Raw genomic sequence first — 22,424 nt, forward strand, 5'->3', positions numbered from 1 at the left:
TCTCACTTCAGTTCTGGCGACCACCTGGGCTGTAACTCAATGCTGCTAATGGTCCTGACAGCTGTCGAAAACTAATCTATCTCCTGCAACGATCCGGCCCCCCGAACAGTCTGTAACTGTGCGACATTTTCGGTTACGTCGCTCGTCCTCTCGGTCTCCATATTGGGTAGTTCGGCCGCTTTTACGACCTTACTTGAGCGTAAGTATCGTCGCGGCCACCAAATTATAAAAAAACTCTCATATGTCTAACATACAATATAATTGTTCCCAACAGTAAGTGTTCAGTTTCCCTTTGTGCAAATGTGTTACGAGTACTGCAAAAGGTGTAATATATATTGTATATATATTTTATATATTATATATATATATATAATTTACTCGTTCTCTTTTTACATACTGACAGCGACGGAAATACCTATTATCTAACGAATTATTGGTAAGTGGCGTACGGTCCAGGGCTGTCTTTAAAATACGGCATCGAAACGAACCGTTTTCTTCAACTACCAAAAACAGTGCCTGTTTATGCTCCCCCGTACAGGTCTTTATAGGCTCCGTAAAGGACCATTTCCCCAGTTGCAGGACACTCGTTTAGACCTCGGCAACCTACACACAACCTGTGCCATACAACTGTTAGGAATTTTAGCTGACTATTTGTTGTATCGAGCATGTGCTCATCCGCCATTAGTAGAACCAAGAAAATCCTGTGATTTCTAGAATAAAGGCACAGGTTGGTAATGGTGGAAAACAATATTTATTACCTTCACAATTTGAGCGCTAAACATACCCCAACTAAGAGCAAAAACTACCTTGACTTTCCAAAGCCGACGGTCTTCCTTGTTACCAGTTCTCAGGCGACTGCCGAAAGTTCCTGAATAGGTTTCAACTTTAATACGCTCGATAATTCATCAGAATGGCTCGAAAAGCTATTTTCGATATAGAAGTTCACAGCCGTTTTGAGGAAAAAAAATATGAGTTGTAGACTGTGCCGTTCAGGTAAGCTTTAACAGTTAGTCTTTATTGAAATTTTTTACACGTTATCGCAATCCTTGTATTTTTGAGACTATAGTCCTACTATCAATTCAAAATTTTATTTAACGCACAGTTACTACTAAAAGAAAAAAAAGTTATTTGCAGATTAAAGGAAGAATATTTCGGAAACGTTTAGCATTTCTAGCACGTTGTTGAAATATCCGTTACTATTCAAATGTAGTCCCAATACAAAGCATACGAAAGGGTTCCAATTTAGGTGACGTATCCCGTATATATACATTGGCCAATCAAATAAATCCACATAAATATTTCACAGATTGCCTAGTTTGATCACACGTATTAAAAATCTGGTGTCGTTTTCCCGTAATGCCGTTAACGATATGTAAACGATGCACGATGTGACCTGATGAATTATACAGAACCTGTACAACCCTTCAGCGGAACGCTTGTACACGTATTGCGCGGTGCCGCTCGGAGTTTCCAAATGGTATTAATTTGAAGAATAGACCTTTTTCTAGTCTTTGATTGTCTAATTTGGAAATTGTTTCAGCCGTTTGAAACGCATAATTTTAATAACAGAGACTTTTGGCTCGTTTACAATAGCCTAAGGCACTCATTTTAATATTACGTCAAAGAGCTTTTTGAGACACGGCGATTTCGAGCTCTGTCACCGTCTCGAGGAGCTAAAAAAAACGTTCTAGAAACCGATTATCTTGTAGTGCAATTAAAATTATCCTGTCTCATCGTGGCGTGGTTACTCCTGTCTTTCTCGATCAGTCTATCCTTCATCTTCCGGACTGCCCTGTATACCGACATACATAATAAATTTTCTTTGCAATCGTTGCTCGTGTGCGACTTTGGCTATTGAGGTCCACTCCTTATCCGCGAGGTCTTTTCAGAATCCTATTATGACTCTATGATACTCACAATGACACGAAAACTCAATACACGAAAAAATATATATATATATATATATGTATGTTTCCACGAGCACTTACACAGCAAAATCGCGATGTCGATATATAGGTGAAGTAGGCTTTTGGATAATCAGGGCCTACATAGCAAGGACTGTTAGCGTTTTGCGTCATCCGTAGCCATACGTAAAAACAATCCGGGCTTGCTATAGCATACGTTCCTCTTTCTTTGGCTAGTACGCGTAAAATTTGTTTTGATGTGTGTCTTTACGTAGCCTTCTATGCGGCATTGTACATATTAGTGTCGGATCGAAATGAAACGGATGAAACAATTTTCCTCCTTGAGCATATGTGATTCTACTGAGATCACCTTTCTGTAACCTCTACGTTTTTTAAGCATAACTCGAGCTACTATGTTAGAAAAGTGGGATAAGTCTTAACGCCCGAGCTCTGATAGCACGAAAATATGACAAAATCCGTTTGTTCTCGCTTCATTCTTTTCGGCATGAAGATTGGCGCGTTGTTGTTGTCGTAGTAGCCCTTACTTGTTCTTAGAGTAACTTCATTCTGACTGAAATATGATGAGTAATTGTTCCCTTTTTTTCAACAAACCTAGTTTTTATTTCGGCATACATCTGCAACTGGAGTGCCTCCGACTCGCCTTTCTGATTTTCTGTCTTCGTAACCCCAAGTCTCGTTAAAGCCGTTCCAATTCCCATTTCCATCATGCTGATATTTTACGTGTCCCGCTTAGGCTTGCCGTATCTCTCTGTGTCGAGTCGAACTTGTCCACGCCGTGATCTCGCTTAGGTCTATTTTCTTTGTTTGTAGCGGTTCAGAAAAAATTAACTACTTGACGTGCTAGTCGTTTTTTGCGGCTTCTTTACTAGCTTTAGGCGTCGCTACGTAGGAATTTTTATGGCCAGTTCCTCTATGAAGAACAGAAGTGCTAGCTTTTCACTGCCAATTACCTTCTTTGAACTGTGCGAAGAACTAAGGTATTGTTATGACAGTGAGGTTGAAATCCCTTTAAATTCCTTGTAACCTAACAGAAGAATTAAAAGGTTCTTGTAGGTAATGTTTGTTTTTTGTTAAGCTGCATACAATCGTGTTATCCGCAATGAAGTGTGACACTTGTGTGTACATTGTGGTCTGACTCTGTATGATATCTAGCGCTGATTTTGGAAGCGGCCGACACTTTCAGTTAAAGAATCCTTTTGTTCTTTTCCACTCGTCAAAGCAAATTGTTTTAGCTTCTAGTACTTTAGTTTTTTGTGCCGACGCTACTTGTTTTAGTGTGCTTGTCAACTTCCGCAAGATTTCTCATTACTCACGTCCATTGCCATTCTATTCTTGGCTATGGCTGTAGTATGTGTCCTCCCTTAGAACATGCAGCCTGTTGATTACAGCCTTCTTAGCCTTCCAAAAAAGGCCTTCATAGCATTACAAAAAATGAAAGTCCAATACAATACCATCGTTTTACATTTAGTGATACAAGAACCTAGTATTGGAACAAGCGTTGGCTTCTTCCGACGCTTGTCGCTCCTCTGTTAACCTACAAGATGAAATGAGAGCGCGCATATTTTCCATGAAATGCTTATCGGCCTAAAAGCGCCGACGGATTTGCTAGTCCGGTTTACTATTGTAGACATTGCTGGTTATCTCACTATTTGTTAATTTGAGTATCGATGAACCAGTTTCGTTCTCGGTGTCTTCGCGTGTGATTGTGTTGTCTTTTCGGTTGATAAGCTTCCGCTACGTGCCACTGGCTTCCTTGTATCAATGCCACTGGCTTCACTGGGTTTTCCGAATAGGCGTTGTTCTCCACCCCGCTCCAATTTGAAAATTCTCGACATTTTCAAAGGCTGACTAATTCGTAACTACGCTATCTTGGCAAACAGCTAAGTGAACCAGATATGTAGATTACATCTACAGAAGATTGACCAATCTGGCAAATGTTTTGCAGTTCATATAAGACCACCTAGATGATAACTCCAAGTTTTTAAGTTTCCGCTCCACACGGAAGAGCTATTTGTTGAGTGCGTGAACATCAACTGGTAACTATGACCACTTTGGGCTAAAATGACAACGCACAGAAGTAATCTATGCCGTAGATAATATTGAGCCTGGGTCGCTATCTGGGAATTTGTTGAGAACATGAATATGTTGTCGGATCGTGTCCCCGTTATAGCTTAGAGAGTAATATATCCATCTATTAATCTTAGAATTTGTCTGATAAAACGACTGACGGCGATACCGGACGTGGAACCTGAAACATAGATGTTCAGGTCCCCCATAGCATTGATTCTAATACGAATTTGCTCTCCCTGTCTGTTTGGGTACTTCGCAAACTGTCCATTGTTTGATTTTAAGTAAAATGATGATATTATTTTGTCCATGTCCAGTTAGACTTAGGCTAAGTAGTCACTCTGTTTCTACATAACGTTATAGAGGTAACAGCGTCTTCCACGGTAATCATGGATCTACTCATCGGAACGCGTCCACGGGGCACCTGAGCGGAACCTTGGCTCGTTACGACACTGTTGAAACATCATGGCGCAAAAAGCCTATTTTACAAAGAAAATGAACGCTAAATTTGTATTGCTTACGTGGAAAATGCGACAGGTGATAAAAGACACGACGACGATGTCCTTACTTATAACCTTTCTAGTACTTCGTGGTGTCGCCTTCTATCTTAATCGTATTCTCTGTTAGAGCAGATAGATTATAAACACAAATGAACAATTTTACATAGTGCAGGTGACGAAATTATATCGTAATCATTTCTATGGGTACAGCACTAGTACAATAAACAAATCATTAAGCCTGCATGAAGGAAATAACAGAAGCATAGTTTTGATCTGATTTGATTGAAGCATAGTTTGAAGCTTCTAATAGGAATGAAGCTTGGGCAAGTTCGCTTGGGTATAATATTCGCCCCGATCCGTTGGAAGCACACGTACATGATTCTTTCGTCCTGCGTTTAAGATGGCTCCTAACAAGAGACTTGTCTATTATATTCTGTTGTTAATGAAGGGTACATTGGTTGCCTGGGGAAACCCCCTATGAGGGGGGTGTTCAAAACGAGGTGAAGCTTCTGCTCAGTGTTGTTGCTCAAGATGTGCGAGTCTCATCAAATAGTACTATTAGGCATAAATATTATAATCGAGATATAGTCCGATTATAATAAATCAATTTTTTATTATGTTTTTAGTGTTTAACGCACGAGCAAACATGACAATGGAACATCGCGTTACAGTTTACCGTTGCAATTAAATGTCGAAATCGAAGAGGATGAATAGTAGGCAACGGTTTCGACCTGCGAATATCCGTTCTACATATTGGGAATGGTAACTAGTGCCCCATTGGTGCTTTTAGCTGCGCGTAAAATCAAAATGACACAGAATAATTTATATGTATTACTATTATCGAAACACTTAACAATAAGGGTCCTCTTGCCACGACAAACGATAAAATATAATTTTTTGCGGATTCAACAAGAAGACAAAAGTTACACTTGGAGTTGGGAGGACAAAGTCGGTATACATATACTACACTCGCCCTCCACTTGTACATCGGCAAGCGTCTGACAATCTTATGTAATGTATAAAAAAAAACTCTATGTACCATTTGTGATTATGTTATCGCACACGCATATGGTAAACGGTTCTACGCAATTCTAGTGGCAATGAAGCAACCGAGGAAGATCTAGTCGGCGTATGGAGACAACGTTTAGTCCTTGCTTATCTGAGGGAGAGGTGCGGAATGCGACAAAAGTATTGTACTTGGTGCCTGTCAATCAGGCCTAAACGACAATAATATATTTCCTGGGACAGACATTAAGCAGCTTCGGTTACGACAAAACCTTACGTTGTGCCCCTATATGCCTAGTTGAACCCTTGCTTAAGGCGCATACATTACCTAACGTGAGCTTTTTAAGCCGTTTCGATATTTGGGTAAGAAAAAATTACTATTTCTTACTTACATGAATCATAAAATGTACTTTTTACAGTAATGGCCAAAATAAATTAAAATGAAGAGTAAAAGAAATCGTAGAGTAATCGCAGGGCAACCTGTTTAACCCTACACGACATTTAGGGTTGGCACCGATCGACTTTGTATACCTATTTACGGTGCATTCGATCGATAGCAACTAAAAGCACTCTTTTTTACAGTTTGAATAATTAGAATGTTGACTTGAAACACTTCTCACTGGATTAGGCCTCCTTTATTGGCCGGTACCTATTTCCATGGTATGATCATGATTGATTCAGGCATAGGTCCTTCTTGCTGAGGCTGACTGTTCAGAAGAGAGGCCGCATTTATTGTGGGGCCTCTTACCTTCACCTACGATATACTTGTATACTTTCCGCCGTATGTAGTTTTTTTTGTCGCGATTACTATACATTTGATAATTAGTGAGCGATGTTTTTCAACCTCCTGAGCAAATGGCGAAGTTTCTAACGCAATAGTTTATAGATCTGCCTCTGACTGACGCTTCCACATTTGTTGTTGCTATTTGTTACTAAGTAGCTCGTAATTATCATATATTAACCCCCATCTGAGTAAACCATTTATCTTTCACTGGGGATATGTTCGCCTATTTGTGACATCGCACACTCCTGATGGAAGCATGTTCCAGCCTCACACGGTTAACCAGAGTTTCATAGAATCCGTTTATGATAAATCCGAAATACAAAATCAAAATGAGGCCTAGACATTTAACGCAAATAACTGAATCTGTCCTATATGTGCATATACATTTTAGATAATCTTTGCATCGCTGAGCGTTTAGGGGATCTGTCTGTTTTAATTGGTTGCTGCATTGGCTATCGTCTTTCATCCATATTCTCCTTTTGTTCTGTCGAAAAAACTATTTATTTTTCTTGTGAAGCAAGAAGTAGGTGCCTTGACACGCGTCATGTAATAGAGAGTTCTTTTTATACAAATTCAGGATAAGCGATTGAAGGGCAACCGCATGTTCTCTCAGAGTTCTGCGTCTTTGTTGATATCGCCTGTCCTTAAAAGCTGCAACATGTTGCAACAGCAGTTTCCAGGCAGCTTGTGTCAGGTAAAATTTGGAAATTAATGATGCATGGATAAATCTACTTAGCTACTTCAAACTCGTCAAACTTTCGCGCAGTGGCATAGAAATTAAACTAGAGAGTAGCGCATATAAGATGGCTTATCGGTACGATTGCTATAAGTAGGTAGATCTTATGTTTATGACAAAAATTGTTATAAGATTCACTGGCAAATAAATTGCAACTTCGGCTAGATGTAGCCAATGGTTTCGCACGTATGTTCATTGAACTTGGGACGCGTTATTCAGACAAAACGTTCTATAAACGGACCTGGTGATGGATTTTTGGCCTTAAACCAACCCCGAGAGTCTGGAGTGTCTCATAGTAGCCTTTCGAAACCTCGCTATGTACAAAAATACTGTCTTGCAAGAAAGATCTCTGATCTTTGTTGCGCGGATCGAGATCGATAGATTTCAATACGCAAACCAGGACAACGTAGTATATCATATATATATATATATATATATATATAGAGGGTTTAACCTCACGGGTATTATACATAGCAAATAAGTTTCTTGCACAATTTAAAATACCTAAAAATGGCTGCGGGATGAATCAAGAGAGTAGACTGTTAACGATACTCATGGTCTGGTTTAAACCGTACTTATTTGATTTCTCCTATTCAAGGAACCTGTGTAGAAATTGCTTCATACGGGCATTCCATACGTTATAGAAATTTTATGCAATATATATAGTATGGATCAGCGCTAAAAACTTCGAGCAAAACTCGGAGCCGACGTGTTGATGTTTTGCTTGGATACTCCGGCAGGTTTGTTTAAAGATCACTCGATCAGACAAACAAGCCCACCTAGAACCGCTGAGAGATTAAAATAACATATCGGCGCCATTATTCATTGTTATTGAAAATAAATAAAATGAAACTTCAGAGACCGATTTCAACGCTATGGAATAGAGAAATGAGAATGCGCTCGTGACGTTAAATTAATGAAAATATGTGTATACTTCATTTTCATGGAACGGCGAGATCGGCAAATCAGGGATTAGCTGCAGGAAACTGGGCCCTTCGTGTCTGCTTTTTTCGAGCGTAAATCGAATCTTTCTTATTGTTTGGCAACGAGAAGATTTACGTGAGTAGCTAAATATATGAAATCGAAACTACACGCGTTGCAGAGTATCTCACGCATCTGCTTTGGTCCTTACGTGTCTGTTGGCGTGATCGGCTGATATGTGTTATATCACTATTGTATGATTGCACGTAACACATTCAAATCTATTTGAAAGGCGTAAACGTAATTCATCCAACGAATTTTTAGACATCGAAAACAATATAAGCAGTAGATTCGTTATCTGGTCAGAATACAAGGGCTGTTTGAGATGGTGTTACGTCAATCGATAACCCAACTGTCCTTGGAAAATGTCCGGGCAAAAAGTCCGGCACTAGCCTTGAGCACCAAATCACCAATAGGTCGATCAGTGTGCGCCTTAGTCCACTAGCGCTCCACATATACTTCGATGCTCCCGGCGAGTCCTTCGCGTTCTTTCTCCGTGCAAATATTGTTCCATCTCTATTGCTCTGCTAGGTTTTTGCGACACTCCCACTGGTAGAGGTGTCTCCCTCCCATCCAGTGAAATCCCGTATAGCTACTGAGGTCCGTGCCTGAATCGCCTTCGCCCACCAACCCAAAAGTACTTTGTATTCTGTTCGCTAAGCTGTTTTCAGATTCCCGCAGTAAATTCTTAAAATGGGTGACCTTTTCCTTCGGCAATTTACGCTTTTGACTGAAACGGTGAAACGGTGATTCGGACGCTGCTCATTCGTCCTGAAAATGCTTTTTCTTCTAAAAGCATCGCTGAACGAAAGTGTGCCATGTTGTCGTCTGCCGTTAATATTTATATATGCCTCGAAAAGAAGTCTGCAGTGATATTACGTAGTGTCGGAACTAGTCGAGTGGTGCGGAACCAACGAAAGTAACTGAATAGGATGAAAAGACGCTACGATTTGCAGTGTGTTGTCTTAAAAATGTCAGCGAATATCTTGCAAGAGGTCTGTCTAAGCTGTAGATAAGCAAGCCACGGAGATTGCGGCATTAGTATACAATCTTTTTTTATTTGATGTAAAGAATTTATCTTCTAGGTTTCTTCACGGGCGTGTCGGATAATTACACGTTCTAAGCGAGATAGCTTTAGAAAAAAAACAGCAAATTTCATTCGAGTTTAAGCCTTCAATGACGATAGCGTGCGCAAGATGCCAAATAGACACTCTGTGAAGTCTCAGATACCTAGAATTTTACGATTTCGTCCGCTACTTTGGCAATACACGAGGACTATTGGTGTATTGGTTTTTATATACGACTAAAAAAACATAACCCTCATAACACAGTAAATTACCACACCATTATCACATGCGAAAAAAAACCGAAAGAACGTCAAAACTTCATAATATCTATATAATTCGCCAATAAATGTAGGTGCCGATCTTATAGGTATTATTAACATGTCTTTCTTTTAGGACATGTTGATCCAAACTCTTCAGGACAATAGTGCGAAGTTAAATTGTTTCTTGCGGGACTTGTTACACACTTGTAGCTGGCGCGGAACTTTATATAGTCGTAGCTTTCTCAGGTCAAAGTTACACTCTGCTGGCACGTCTCGACAGTAGATTAGACCTTATGCGATTCGTAGTATACAGTGTAGAATTAAAAAAATTATATGAACATAAAAAAAGAAAGTAAATTAAAACAAAAACATGTTAAGCAAAACGCTGATAAGTATATTATGGGTCGTTGACATTTTCGTAGAATTAGAATACCAGGATCATACAAGCACACATGTATTATAATAGAGCAGTCGTTTATAGATTACCTTTAAAATAATAACAAAACAGGCTTAAATCAAATTCTTCTCATTGTTATTCATTATAACGGTGCTTTATTTAGACGATCCGAATTAATTGCTCGGTACTGATTCTTCATACTAAACATCAAAAATGAATTCGTTTTAAAAATACAACTGATTTTTATCAATTTTGTCAGAATGGTGTTCGATTTTTGACTCATATCTATTATTGGTAGGCAATGGTATGCTGCTCATAGGTCTACCCTGATACTTGAGTTTTCAATAGGCAAATTGAAAATACATAGGTATAAGCAAATAACTCTTGCCGTTCTTTGTTTTTTCTTAGCTAACAGCTTGATCCACAAAAAAGTTGATATTGACACAACACACTGGAATATCTTTTTAATATAATGTCTTTCCAATTTCTTTGGAAATCCACAAGCGTTTAGCTAACTACGCTATCTAATATCAACTCGTATATGGCTTCTCCCTGTGACCGCCACCAAACTTCTAGAACCCCTGCAATATGTGCTTCTGATTTTTTTGTCAAGATACATAGAAGCGGCAGGTTTTTCGATAGGAGAACGATGTTCCTAGTAGTATAATTAATAACACTGATTTCAAGGAGAGCATATAAGAAAGATCGCGTCAAAATAAGCAAGATATTTATTAACGCTTCAAGGAGCTCACCGTAAATGTAGTAAGTATGTGTTACTTATGTAATTTCTCTATTAAATATGAACTTTGTATGGCTGTTTCGTATAGTATTGAACATGCTGCAACATCGCTAACGAACGTTGTTTATGTTAATTGCTGCTTCTCTATCAAAAGCCAATCAAAATTGCGGTTTTTTTAGGTGCAAACATCTATATATATATATATATATATATATATATATATGTGATTCTCCTGCTCTGCGGTTTGAAATAACATAAGGGCCTACATAATTAACGTCCTGGTTGGCGTAATTTTCGAACCGCATTCAGCATTAAAGCCCCTTTATGGTAGATGATAAAGTGCGGTCTTGTAACGTATACCTGTAAACTTTATACAATCTTTGCTAAATACTCTGCTGTGATGAACTCGTTGACAATGACACTGTTTGGCTTTAAAAAAAAACTAAAGAAATAAACGCGAAATGTTATTGTGGGTTCATTCTTTCATTCAGTAAAAGATAGAAAGGAGCAGCACACAATATATTTGAATGCAGTTAAAGCTCTTTCAATACAATAACTAACAAAAATAAAAAAACACGAAAAAAATACCTCGGCTAGTAGCAGTTCCTTTGCAACGATAAGCAACGATTTTGTTCTATGTATTAGATTTATTTTACGTTTTTTTTCTATTTTCCATAGAAAGCATTTGCCACTAGTATCTCGAATGGACGTCCTTCGTCATGAAAGTTCTTTGAAGAGGCACAGTACGGATGGAATAGAAAATAACTGATCCATCTAATTTTACCGCTGCTGATAAAAAATTTGTATTGCTAGCTATTTTGACACATTGATGTAATATACTGTACATAGGAAGACGTAGTTAAGGAACACTTCTGTTTACGCAACGGGAATACGTACGAATAGTCTTTTTACCGCTGTTTAGAAGACGCAAAACCCGATCGTTACGTTTGAAAGAGGTGCGCACTTGTTCAGTTTAGCATGTGCGACCTTCGGTTATTTTTACTGTTTGGTATTATTTCTATATAAAAGAACGCTAACGAAACTTCCCCGATGGACGATGGAAGAACATTGGAGTTAGAAATGAATGAGTGTTTCTTATAATTTATATAGCTGCGTTGAACCTCTAGAAGAGAACAATGCCGTAATCGATTCCCTTCAGGTGTAATCCTAATCGTATCCGGTCAAATCTTTTAAAATCCTAAAGCTCAACCATAACGCTTAATTGATACGTTCTACCGTTTCTTAATCCTAAAATTATAAAATATATAACTATTAAAAAAGAAAAAGTATATTTGTTAAGGTTATATCTGTGTAGCACATCGTATAACAATGCAGCTCATACAGTGATAACGTATAAATATTCTAATTTCCATTATTTTTTCCATATGACAAATTATAAATTTCCATATAATTTATCATCAATACACATATTATTGTATGCCATAGTGAACTATGCTTAATTAGTCAAATGCTTAATTAATTATAATTAGTCAATGAACAGTATTACTTGGTTGAAACTCAACGAGAGTCTGCAACAACCGTTATGGTAATAAAGTACAGGGTGTTTCAGAAGAAAATCTAAAAACATATGTAAAACAGATATAAGTATTTAAATCGTAAACAAATAAAATGCATGAATCGCACATTTTGATGTGTACTCATGGCTAATAAGGGTCAACTTTGTTTCATTTGATCACGGTTTCCGCGTCCTCGGTTTCCGGTGTAGGCGAGGTACTCCCTCAAGGAAAATACATTGGCGTCAGGTCTGAAAATTGACCAGGGTGTTCTATGGGACCGGGCTCTTTGGAATATTTTCACCTATATATGCTTTTGTGATGATAATATCAATTCAAATACAGCCTATTAATAATAGCCCAGAGAACAGACTGCCTGAAATGCCGCACTACAACGTAAATCTTTACGTATTGTTCCTGTTAAACGTGCTTGTTTACCGTTGTTCTGAGTGCAATTGTGTCGATAGATCGTCCGTTGAATATGAATATTTCTATCAATATCCTGCTTTCTGTGGATCTTCTAAGTTGTACTTGCAAAATTGTTATCCTCTACCTATCGGTTGATAGCATATGAGATTGTTGAAACTTTTTGATTTTGATTGATATTTTAAAGTGCGATAAGCATTGGATTTGCTGATCCCGAGCGCAAGACATGGTCGTTCTACAGATTTTGAAACGTTTCGTTCCGACTTCTCAGTAGCTTTTTTTTTTAGCCTATGGGGGCCCTTTGATGTTTTTGGTCTTCGGAAATGTTGTCTATAAACAGCCTAAACAGTTTTAAACTTATCATTCATTTTATTAGTAAATAGGAATTGTATAGTAAGCCGCGTAGGTGCATCTGTCTAAAACTTTTCTTTGATTTTTTCTCCTAGTTACGTACGATACATATGTATAGAGTAGGAGTTTGCTACGTACGTCGAGCGTGTCAGTTGAGATGCGTGCGAAAAATTCTGCCTGGGGCGAAACAACAATTACACAGCGCAATACATGAACGATATATTTGGAAAACTCGTATTGTAAACGACTGCTAATGCACGGCATGTAGAAAAACTGATGTTACTGATGGGCCGGTTTGTAACTAGTGCGAGAAAGGAGCTGCAGAGAAAATATACTGGTAAACAAAACCCAGACGGATTGGTCTCTAATCAGCAAGTGACGAATATCCTATGAGACACAAGATGTTGCCGTACAAGACACAAACGTTCTTCAAACAAGGTGATCATCACTAGTTAGGCTGTCACAAACGAATCTGACAAACCTAAACTAACTAGGTTAGGAGGCCGATTTTTTAGTAAATAAAACACAATGATCTCAGTATTCTAGGCAGCCATAACCCACCATCTACGTTCTCATATGTAATCTATGGATTCTCACGTTATATCAACAGCAGTGGGATATACTTACGTACCAGTCGCCCTTTTTAGGTGATCACATGAACTTAGATAGAGAAAATAAGTGAAATGAAGCCAACGTTGGATACTACTTGATTAATTCAGGAAGGAGACCTGGCGTCGTTATCGAGTAACCGGGCTGCGTGCTCTCGATTAACGCGCTAACGGTCCATGATTCCCTCGAGGAACGTGAAATAGAGTGCTGTATTCATTGTTTCATTTTCCCCAGCGAATCTCCTTGAGGTTCATTGCCAGTATCACTATCACCTTACTTTTGAACATACTCGACATTGCCACCACGCTCGACTTCTCTTCAGAGTGACCTCATTCCCTCGTCTGACGGTGTAGATTGAACCGTTCTTCCTCTATGACGATCGTACACTTCAGGCGGTTTTTTTATCGATTAAAGTTTCACGCATTGCACGTGGACTGCATTAACTAGCCGGGGTGAATTTCAGGGAAATCCAATTTTTACTAAATTTTCGCAGTTCGCGGGTTTGGGCTCTATTTCTGTAATACGTTAGATATTAAGTGCCAGTTATCCTTAGACTCGAAGCTATCCATTCGTGAGAAGCCTCTCCGATTCCGGTAATGCGGCTTCGGGTCCCCACATCTGGTTATCCCCTTGCTTGTCTTCAACACTCCGATCTCCGTTCTTGAGATATGTGCACCATTCACGTACTGTGCTTTTGTGTAGATCTAATGTCTTTACCCCCCGGTGAATCCCGGCAGCGCTGTGGCCCTTGAGGAACAAAAACTCTGAGCGCGGATTTTCGGGACCGGAAAATGTTTTTCGTTCCGAGTTAGTTTCTCCTGGAGTAAACTTGACTGGTTTCTAATGATAAATCCTTAGAACACTCAAGCATTTATCAATTAAAGCTTGGATACGAGTGGTGCATAACTCAAAATGCTTCAGTGTCAAATTCCGTCGGATCCATTTGTAACAGCTTAGTAGTTTTGGGGCTGTATAACAATGCATGTCAACAATGCTCCAGTTTATAGTAGTCACTTACGTTGATTTTTTGTGAGCGTCAAGTTGTTGTCTGTAATGGAAAAAACCTGCATCTGCAAGCTGAGTTACCATTACGACTGGCCAGGGACCGTTAGCACGGGACCTCTTGATCATGCTCGAGCCCATTGTGCGATGTGGATTAGTGACTATAATGTGTATGCGTAGGCGACGGTCATTGCTTCATCATGGGCTGTGCAGAATTTACGTACACAACCGAAATTGCTACCAAGTTCCTGTACTGGAAAACGCGAACACCTTAAACTAAACTTGCACAGCTAATTATAGTATGGATATACGCGTGACTAATATTTCTGCACGGTGTAGAAAATGCTCAGGTACCATATAAATACCCAGAGACAACTTTCAATACGCTGCATTTGACAAGCGAACCATTTATTGTATGCACATTCTAAGAGCGCAACTGTTTTGCCAGAATATGCCTGAATCGTTAGTAAATTGATTAAGATGTGGTACAAGGGCATCATAACAGGTAAGCTCGTATGCGTTCTGTTATGCTATAAAGTTGTAAAAATCCTGCATTGATCTTCGTATCTAAGACTGATAAATTGTGCCCCTGTTTTCACGTGTCAGGATAAGCATGGATGTTACGTTATTAAAAACAGAACAAATTGGAGCAACGAAGCTGCTCCTTGAGTCTGCGCGGACATCTTTACCATGCTCGCCCTCATAAGCCCTGATTTTTGCTTGACGATCTGATGTGTCAAAGCACAGTCGTATACAAGTGTTATGTAACAGATTAAAAGATAGCGGTTCTATGACCCCGACGGTCCTAAACCCCGACTAAAAGGACCTACTTATCACGTATTTAATTACCGTAGCGATCATATGAAGTGTTGGCATTCGCATTTAGCAAATGCGTGTACACACAGACTTGCCTCGAAACCTTGTCTTTAATCAACCTATTTCGTCTTAGATCAAAACTTATTTTGTGCCATAAATCAGCGTATAAGTGATTTATTTTAATAGTAGAGAGCTACGACCAGGTAGTTGATAGGCACCTCGATACAAAGCCCTCTTAAATTATTCATCTGTGGATATCCGACCCGGATGCATGTCTCCGACTGGCTTCCTATTCACTCAACATTGTACGAAGTGATCCGGTTATTTGTACTTCTTTGGCGCGTAGTCTTTGTTTTCCTATAACTAATACATACATTTAATCGATTGCAATACACCATAACGAGATGTCAGTCCTAAATTATAGTTAACGAGGAGATAGCCCGAATCTTAGCGGCCGCATCATTAAAAGCCCTTGTATCTTGCTCTGCAGTCGCCGACACTGCTATACCCTTTCATTTCGATTGGGTGAATACTTACATAGGTCTACTGACTCTTAAGCCGAAACACCTGAGCTTTGGAGTATGAACACCTGAATGGATCACATTTGAAATATCAAAAACGAGCTTTTATTTGATAGTGGAATACTTGGACAAGTTTACTAGCGACAAGAATTATAATGTTAAAAAACACTTTGAGTGTAAAGGCTGTCGCTGGATGTGGCCAAAGGAAATGTGCTAGTTTAACCCTACAGAAGGAATTTCACTTTGGAGGTTTTAAGGGCACCCGCAGACTGTAAAAGGCATTTCAGTAAACGACCTCGTCTTACAAATGTAAAAAAAGTTTCTAAAGAAATTTCCTGTTCTCAAAAAGTTAATAAGCAAAAGTCCAGCGAAGTTAGGTATTGCCAACTGTGTGGAAGAAATTTCGTAAGATCGATTACCATCAAAAAAAGAAAAAAGCGTCCTGATGGAGGTACATACTGTGTTAAAGCACACAATCCAAATTCGACCACAATATGTCCTTGCGAAGGTAGCTAAAGATGTCGACGTGCTAAAGGGCCTACTGATTTCTCCATCGAGTCTATATCACTAGCTGCTTTCGTCCCATGTAGCGTTTTTGTGAATGGTAAGGAAGCTACCATATCTTTTCACAGTAGCAAACCATCTATAGCATTTGTCAAGGAACAGTTGTTTTCATATTCCTTATGTTTCAATTTTTTGGCCGATATATAAACACATCTATCATATAGCGTAAACCTGTACTGTATATTGATGTTTTTCTGGTTTTCGCAGGTCAGTTAAGTAGCAATTTTTTCTCGTACTAGTACTCGGTAGTTCTGATAATTAGATTGCTCCTCTCTAGAATGCAAATTAGATATTGATACGGGGGATTTCTAATCGTGCTTCCAGCTCAACTCTGGGTTCCACTTGAAACAACGGGATGACTGAGGATGCCGCAAAACAAACATATCAAACGAGATAATACCTTAATCGATATAAATAAAATATTGCCGACGTCATATTCTACCCGTATATTTTTGCTGCTTGCAGATGAAATTGCCGCATTTTTAGTATCTACTAATAACTCTTTTCCGTTTGAGGAACTCGCTGATATTTCCTAACGCAATAAACGTATAGCATTGATTTATATTATCTTACGTTTATTCATGACACTTCTAAAACAGTTAGAGCGTTTTTCATTTACACAATATTCCAATTTAATAGCGAACAAGATATATTTTCATTTTGACTAAGACTAGCTATAGGAACAAATATAAAAATCATAACAGATTATCTCAAATGTGTCAACTTTCGATAACAACGATTTATATGTAGTAACATGTAAGTAAGCTGCGTCTGTTTCCGTCCAAAAAATCCAGTTAGATACTTGGTTAAATGAGCGTTTCCAATGATCTATAATTTCGGGAAACGGGTTCAGTCGAGTTCGACCTGTGGACTGCCATAAGTACTACCATCAAATCGTATCGTCGTGCTGTTTTCGATTCAGGAAACAAAAAGCTTTCGCAAACCGTACATAAGGCGCTTCGAGATAGCTGTTCGTCATATTGCCCCTGCGTATGTGCTGCATATTGATGTTTTTCCGCTCTTACTACGCTCTTTGTCTACGTATTCCTTGCTGTGAGTTTTCTTTGAAATATTTGCAAAGCTAAACAACATTGTGGATGTCCTCAAAAAGATATCGCACGGGCCACCGACCTTCGGGATCTACTTTGAAGTATTTTTTCAACTAATTACGACGAAAGATCGTTATATGAATTGGTTGGGAACTATTTAGGATTGCCAGAGGCGAAAAAGGGTGAAAGCAATTGTTTCTAAATAATAATGCCCTGATATTTTCTATGGGATGATCTAATAAATAAAGTTCTTGGTGACTTAGAAAAGTGGGCCTCTTTTGGAAAGGCTGCTTTCGACGCTCTTAAGAAACTCTTAGCAAAACTCCTGATGGCTTCCTACCCTGCCGCATTCGGAGCGTGCGTTCCAGATACAATTGCATTCCTGTCCTCCTGAGACACATCTCTAGGCGAAGATAGCGTCAGTTTGTTTACTGCTCCTGTATAAGTCCTGTGTTATCTGTTGGGCACAAGTGCTAGTTGCCTTTAAACCGTCTGCTTGAAATTAAAGTTGTCTTCTGGAACGTGCTAACAGGTAAAGTTATTGACCAGATAGAGCGCATGTTGTTCCTACGATAACTGCAACGTAGGTTTAAAGAAGGAAATATAGTTCCTCGTGTGTTTAAAACTTAAAGTACATATTCGGCGCTCAACTTCGTACGGAGTGATGGAAGCATCGTATGCGTATCCGAGTTTTTTTGCCAGTATGAAGAGACTGGCTTCAAATAGAATGCTAGCTTAAGCATCACGATTAGCCGGTAGACGATTCGGTGCAAAAAACGAGAGCTATAATTATTGGTTATCGGAGACTTTTATTTGTTATGGCGACTACTGTTAGCCACGGGCATTATTTCGATACGCTTCAATATATCTATAATACAAACTAAAAGTTTCCACTAGTCGAACCCCGTTACTCTCATTGAACTTTGTTTGGTTTATGTATATACCCGACCGGTGTAGTAGAACACCTTTCACGAAAAAAGCAGAGTAAAATTCGAAATGGTGATTTGCTGAGCGCTAATTTTATTGCCACTAGACTAACGAAGAGTCAGAGGTTTATAGATGCTCATTTTGTATCGTTTGCGTCAGAAGCAAGAGACAATGTACGTTATACTAATCTGAGGCTATTATCGCTGGTAGCGCAGATGCTCTATATATCAGCTTCCGGTTTGATGTACTGTAGCTTTACATAACTCTAATATTTCATTGGGTGATTGAGTTTCATTGATCCCTCCCGAATACAGTTAGTGATAGAAATAGATACACGTTCAGTTATGATAACATTCGATACTTCGATTATTGATGGGTCCTCTGCTGTATATATTGACTAAAATAGATGCATATCGTAGTTACGAGTAGCTATGTAATTTCTAATAAAAACCACGCTCTGTCCGGTCTTCGTTCACTGCTAATTCGATAAAGCATCGACCCTCAGAACGTGCAAACGGTCAGGTAATCGCCAAACCGTCACGCTAATTCGAATGCCAGAACGCATTGGAGACTTCATGACAGAAACTCTACTAAGAGATATTAACGAGAAATACTGATTACGGGTTACGTTTCTCAGCCATATAGCGAAGATGTCCAGAGTAAATTTCCCCTACTGAAGATAGAAGCGCAGCGTTAACGCTATATTTAGACGGAAAACCATCTTCTTTGCGTGGTGTCAATACTATACCACACATTATTCTATTCACGGGCTATAACGATCAACTTGAAGATCGCTTGCTATCTCTGCATGCATACGGATTTCTACAATGTGTCAATGATAGAAACAAATTTGATCTGTCTGGGCAACCGAACCGTTTCAAAATATACAGGTATTTTTAAAAAATCCAATCGATAAATAAGCTGCGGCAAGTAATCTTTCGTTTTCAGTTTTGTCAACTACTTTACTACATAAGATCTCATGAACTGTAGTGTAAATAAAGTAACGCATTATTCAAAGAACGCGTCATTGGCTAGCGTGCTACTGTTTACGGAGGTCTTCGCAGCGCAAACATAAACGCCGTTTTCTGTTCTACGTAGCAGGCTATCACGTGTCCGTGTAATTTCTTTCCTGTTTCGTCCACCAAAGCGCCAATGGCAACAACAACTAAGTCGATTTTAGCCATTCATTCGACCCGCTGTCAAATGAATTCCAGCTATTCAGTAAGCCAGACTGGCGTTGGAGATCCTCAGAAAATAGTTACGTATCTGCTAGCAAATAGATGTAGGCAGGATTTGTGCAGGCCCAGTGCTGTTTTGGTACACCTAGGCATCATTCGATCCCACGTACACAGCTATGCTGCGCTAGGGTTCTTCCAGAGGAATTTAGTAGCGTATGAGGCCATGCGGTGTGCGAGCTTAATACTGAAAAGGAGTATCGTCGTATTCAGCAAGAAGTGCAACGCTATCTACTAATATTCCTTACGTGCTTTGTTACATGCCTGATGTAGCGATTTCCGGAGCAGGATAAGGCCAGGTTTAGATAAGTGAAACCTAGTCACGCACTCCAGGGGCAAGGAACACAACCGGAACATATTATTTGCTGCTAGTGGCTCTATCTTTCGGAACCTCATGGCTTTTGTCTCTTTTAATGTTATTTCTAGGGCGGCGTTTATTATATACTGCCTGCGGCACCTCAAAGCGACTTTTCCCGTAGACCATCAACGTGTCATACCACATTGCCCTCAGAGTTTCGTATCTGCCACTTATCCTCCTTCGGAAATCGTTCAGGAATACTGAGAAAAATAGGGGATTGAGGTTGCCGTCAAAGGCCTAACCTGCAATTTGTTCGAAGGGGTTTAGTTCTGCCGCGCCATCCTGTGTTGTAGTAAAACCCTTCCGCAAGTTCGAGCCAATGGTCCGGATAAGCTTCTAAAAATTTCTGAACAAAACCCGACCTCTTAATATTTTGTCGAGTATCGCTTCAAAATCGACGTAAGCGACAAAGTGCCCCTTGTGCTTAGGAAAAGCCTCATTTTGACATTATTGACCTTGTCCTCCGATACATATCCGGGTTCTTTGGTGCTAAGAGGCGCCACGTATGTTCGTAATTGATTGTTAAAACGTAATTAGTTTTATGTTAGTTAATGTAGTGTATGCGTCTGATTTCAGTAAGCGTGGTAATGTAACTCAAATGTAACTTTTATGAGAGAACGGCGTTATAGATTAGGAAGGGCATCTGGGGTGAAACACCATTCTGTTTGTTCCCAATTAGCGTCGAATTAAAATGACGAAGTTAACGCTAAAAGCAGATGTAGTCTAAATACGCAAAAAAAACTATACATTACTTGCACGTGCCGCACGCGATCGATTGTCAGATTTAACGGCTATTTTGTTGTGATCAACTTAGCTTACTTGTTTGACGGCCATCGGACGACATTTGCGTTGTTGACATCACAGTGGTCTGTAACAATACTAATGCTAAAGCGTTTACTTTTTGAACGGCATCGGGATTAGGCTAACAGTAGGGAGCGCGGAATGACCCCGATGAGTTAAGCTTCAACGGTGTGTTTTACAAGCTGAAAAATAATGTACTATAAGGATTATGTTCAATCACTTGCTGTCCTATTGGCACACCTTGTTTGTCGATACTCCTTCCATAGAGATGCACTCTTCTAAATATATCCGTCAGTATATCTGTGTTGTGAAAACGATTGAACCCTAACGTTACTCTAGTATCTGTCCTAATCAGTCTTAATTATTAAAGACTGGAATTGTGTGCATGCATATAAACAAGCAAGAATTCTAATTACAGTAGTATATTTAGAAATTTGATTTTCTGATGTTGCACGATTAATACTTTGACTATAATATTACGCAATCGTAAATGCATTTCTTCCGCTTAATAATAAAAAAATCATAAATAAATCATTTAACTTTACCTGCACCATGAATTTGTGCAAAGGAGGCTTATCAAAGTCTTTGACACACTTCAGTTAAAGAAAGATCTTTACACTTGGCCTGTGTGACGGCTCGATTATATCACAGTTAGGCGATGCGCCTAATTTTGTTGGTGTTTTTTTTAAAACGCAGGTGCTTACTTGAGGCGTTCGTTTGCCGCAATTAGATGGATGATACTTCACGAAGTGGAACTCTGAAACATAATTCTGTTAACGAACGAATGTCCTGCGTGTTAACTACTATGTCTGCCAGGAGCGTGTATAGACAAGTACCGATCTTTGACCCGCTGTAGTGGGGTTTAACACAAGAAGTTAAAAAAGTCTTTGCCTTTACTTGTATCCTACTTTTATGCTGACTTTGCATTATTGCTTTTAAGTGACGGAAGTGCACATCGTCCAACGAACTTGAAGTGCCTTTCTAACTTTCTAGATAATATCTGCATTAAGAGCTTGCTTTGCCGCTACCAAGAACTCGACACAATCCTCTGTATTTACCGTAAGAATGCTTCTGAGAAGGACCTCTCTCCATTGTTACTCAACGGCGGACTATCGACGAAACAGTATCACAGTCAAGAAGCACAGTGGTCAGTGTCGCTTCGGCAGGCTTCATACTTAAATGAACAAGGAAAACTACGTTAGTGATGGTTAAACCTTCTTTAATCGTTGGATGTTTGGCAAGCCGGTTCAAGTTTCCGAAGCAGGAATGAAAAGCTGAGCATTACAGAGCTCCAACGTTGTACAGGTACCCAAGCAGTTTCCATAATATCAGCGTATGATGTTTAGCTCCCATGTTTCAATTAATAACAGTTAAATTTGAGGGGCACAATTTGCATGCTATTGCAGGGTATGAAATTCGGTATTTCTTGATATTCATGCAGGTCAAAAAAAGGTCAAATTGGGAAATCCTACATATATTTCACACTCGTTACTGCGATAAATTTAAATACATCAATACCTAAGTTAAAATTTTGTATGTATAAAATTTTCAGGGTTCGTGAGAGAAAAACGGTGTAAGCCTAGAGACCCCCCGCCAGGATGATGTCCGTAGAGGTCGGATTTGAATTTTGGTTGATTCGATAGTGCATGGCCGGATGACTGAATTAACAATGGCCTGTTGACCTTTTTGTTACATGTAGCCGCCCAATACAACGCAGCTGATACATTAATTCACATCTTCATGAGACACGGGTGGATACGAAAGAAGCCTTATCCTTACCAACATATTCA

General features: G+C 39.2%; 1 protein-coding gene across 5 annotated transcripts in view; it reads right to left on the reverse strand.

The window, feature by feature from the left end:
• Nucleotides 1-9,877: 9,877 nt before the first annotated feature.
• The window catches only part of LOC111251572 (secretin receptor-like), an 82,567-nt gene continuing 70,020 nt past the window's right edge, over nt 9,878-22,424 (reverse strand). Inside the window, exons 11-12 of one of the 5 annotated variants that reach the window (XR_015328447.1) lie at nt 21,693-21,808; nt 9,878-21,391 (exon numbers count right to left, since the gene is read on the reverse strand). Coding sequence is in view for 1 of the 5 variants with exons in the window: in XM_022808247.2 (XP_022663982.1) it covers nt 21,804-21,808 (5 nt within the window). In the remaining 4 variants the exon portion in view is untranslated. Of the gene's footprint in view, nt 21,809-22,424 lie in introns of all 5 variants that reach the window. The other 4 variants (XR_015328445.1, XR_015328446.1, XR_015328444.1 and 1 more) reach the window with 4 other exon arrangements.

This window comes from Varroa destructor, unplaced genomic scaffold (assembly GCF_002443255.2).
Source record: "Varroa destructor unplaced genomic scaffold, Vdes_3.0 BEIS01000005.1, whole genome shotgun sequence".
In the NCBI taxonomy this organism is placed as follows: Eukaryota; Metazoa; Arthropoda; class Arachnida; order Mesostigmata; family Varroidae; genus Varroa; species Varroa destructor.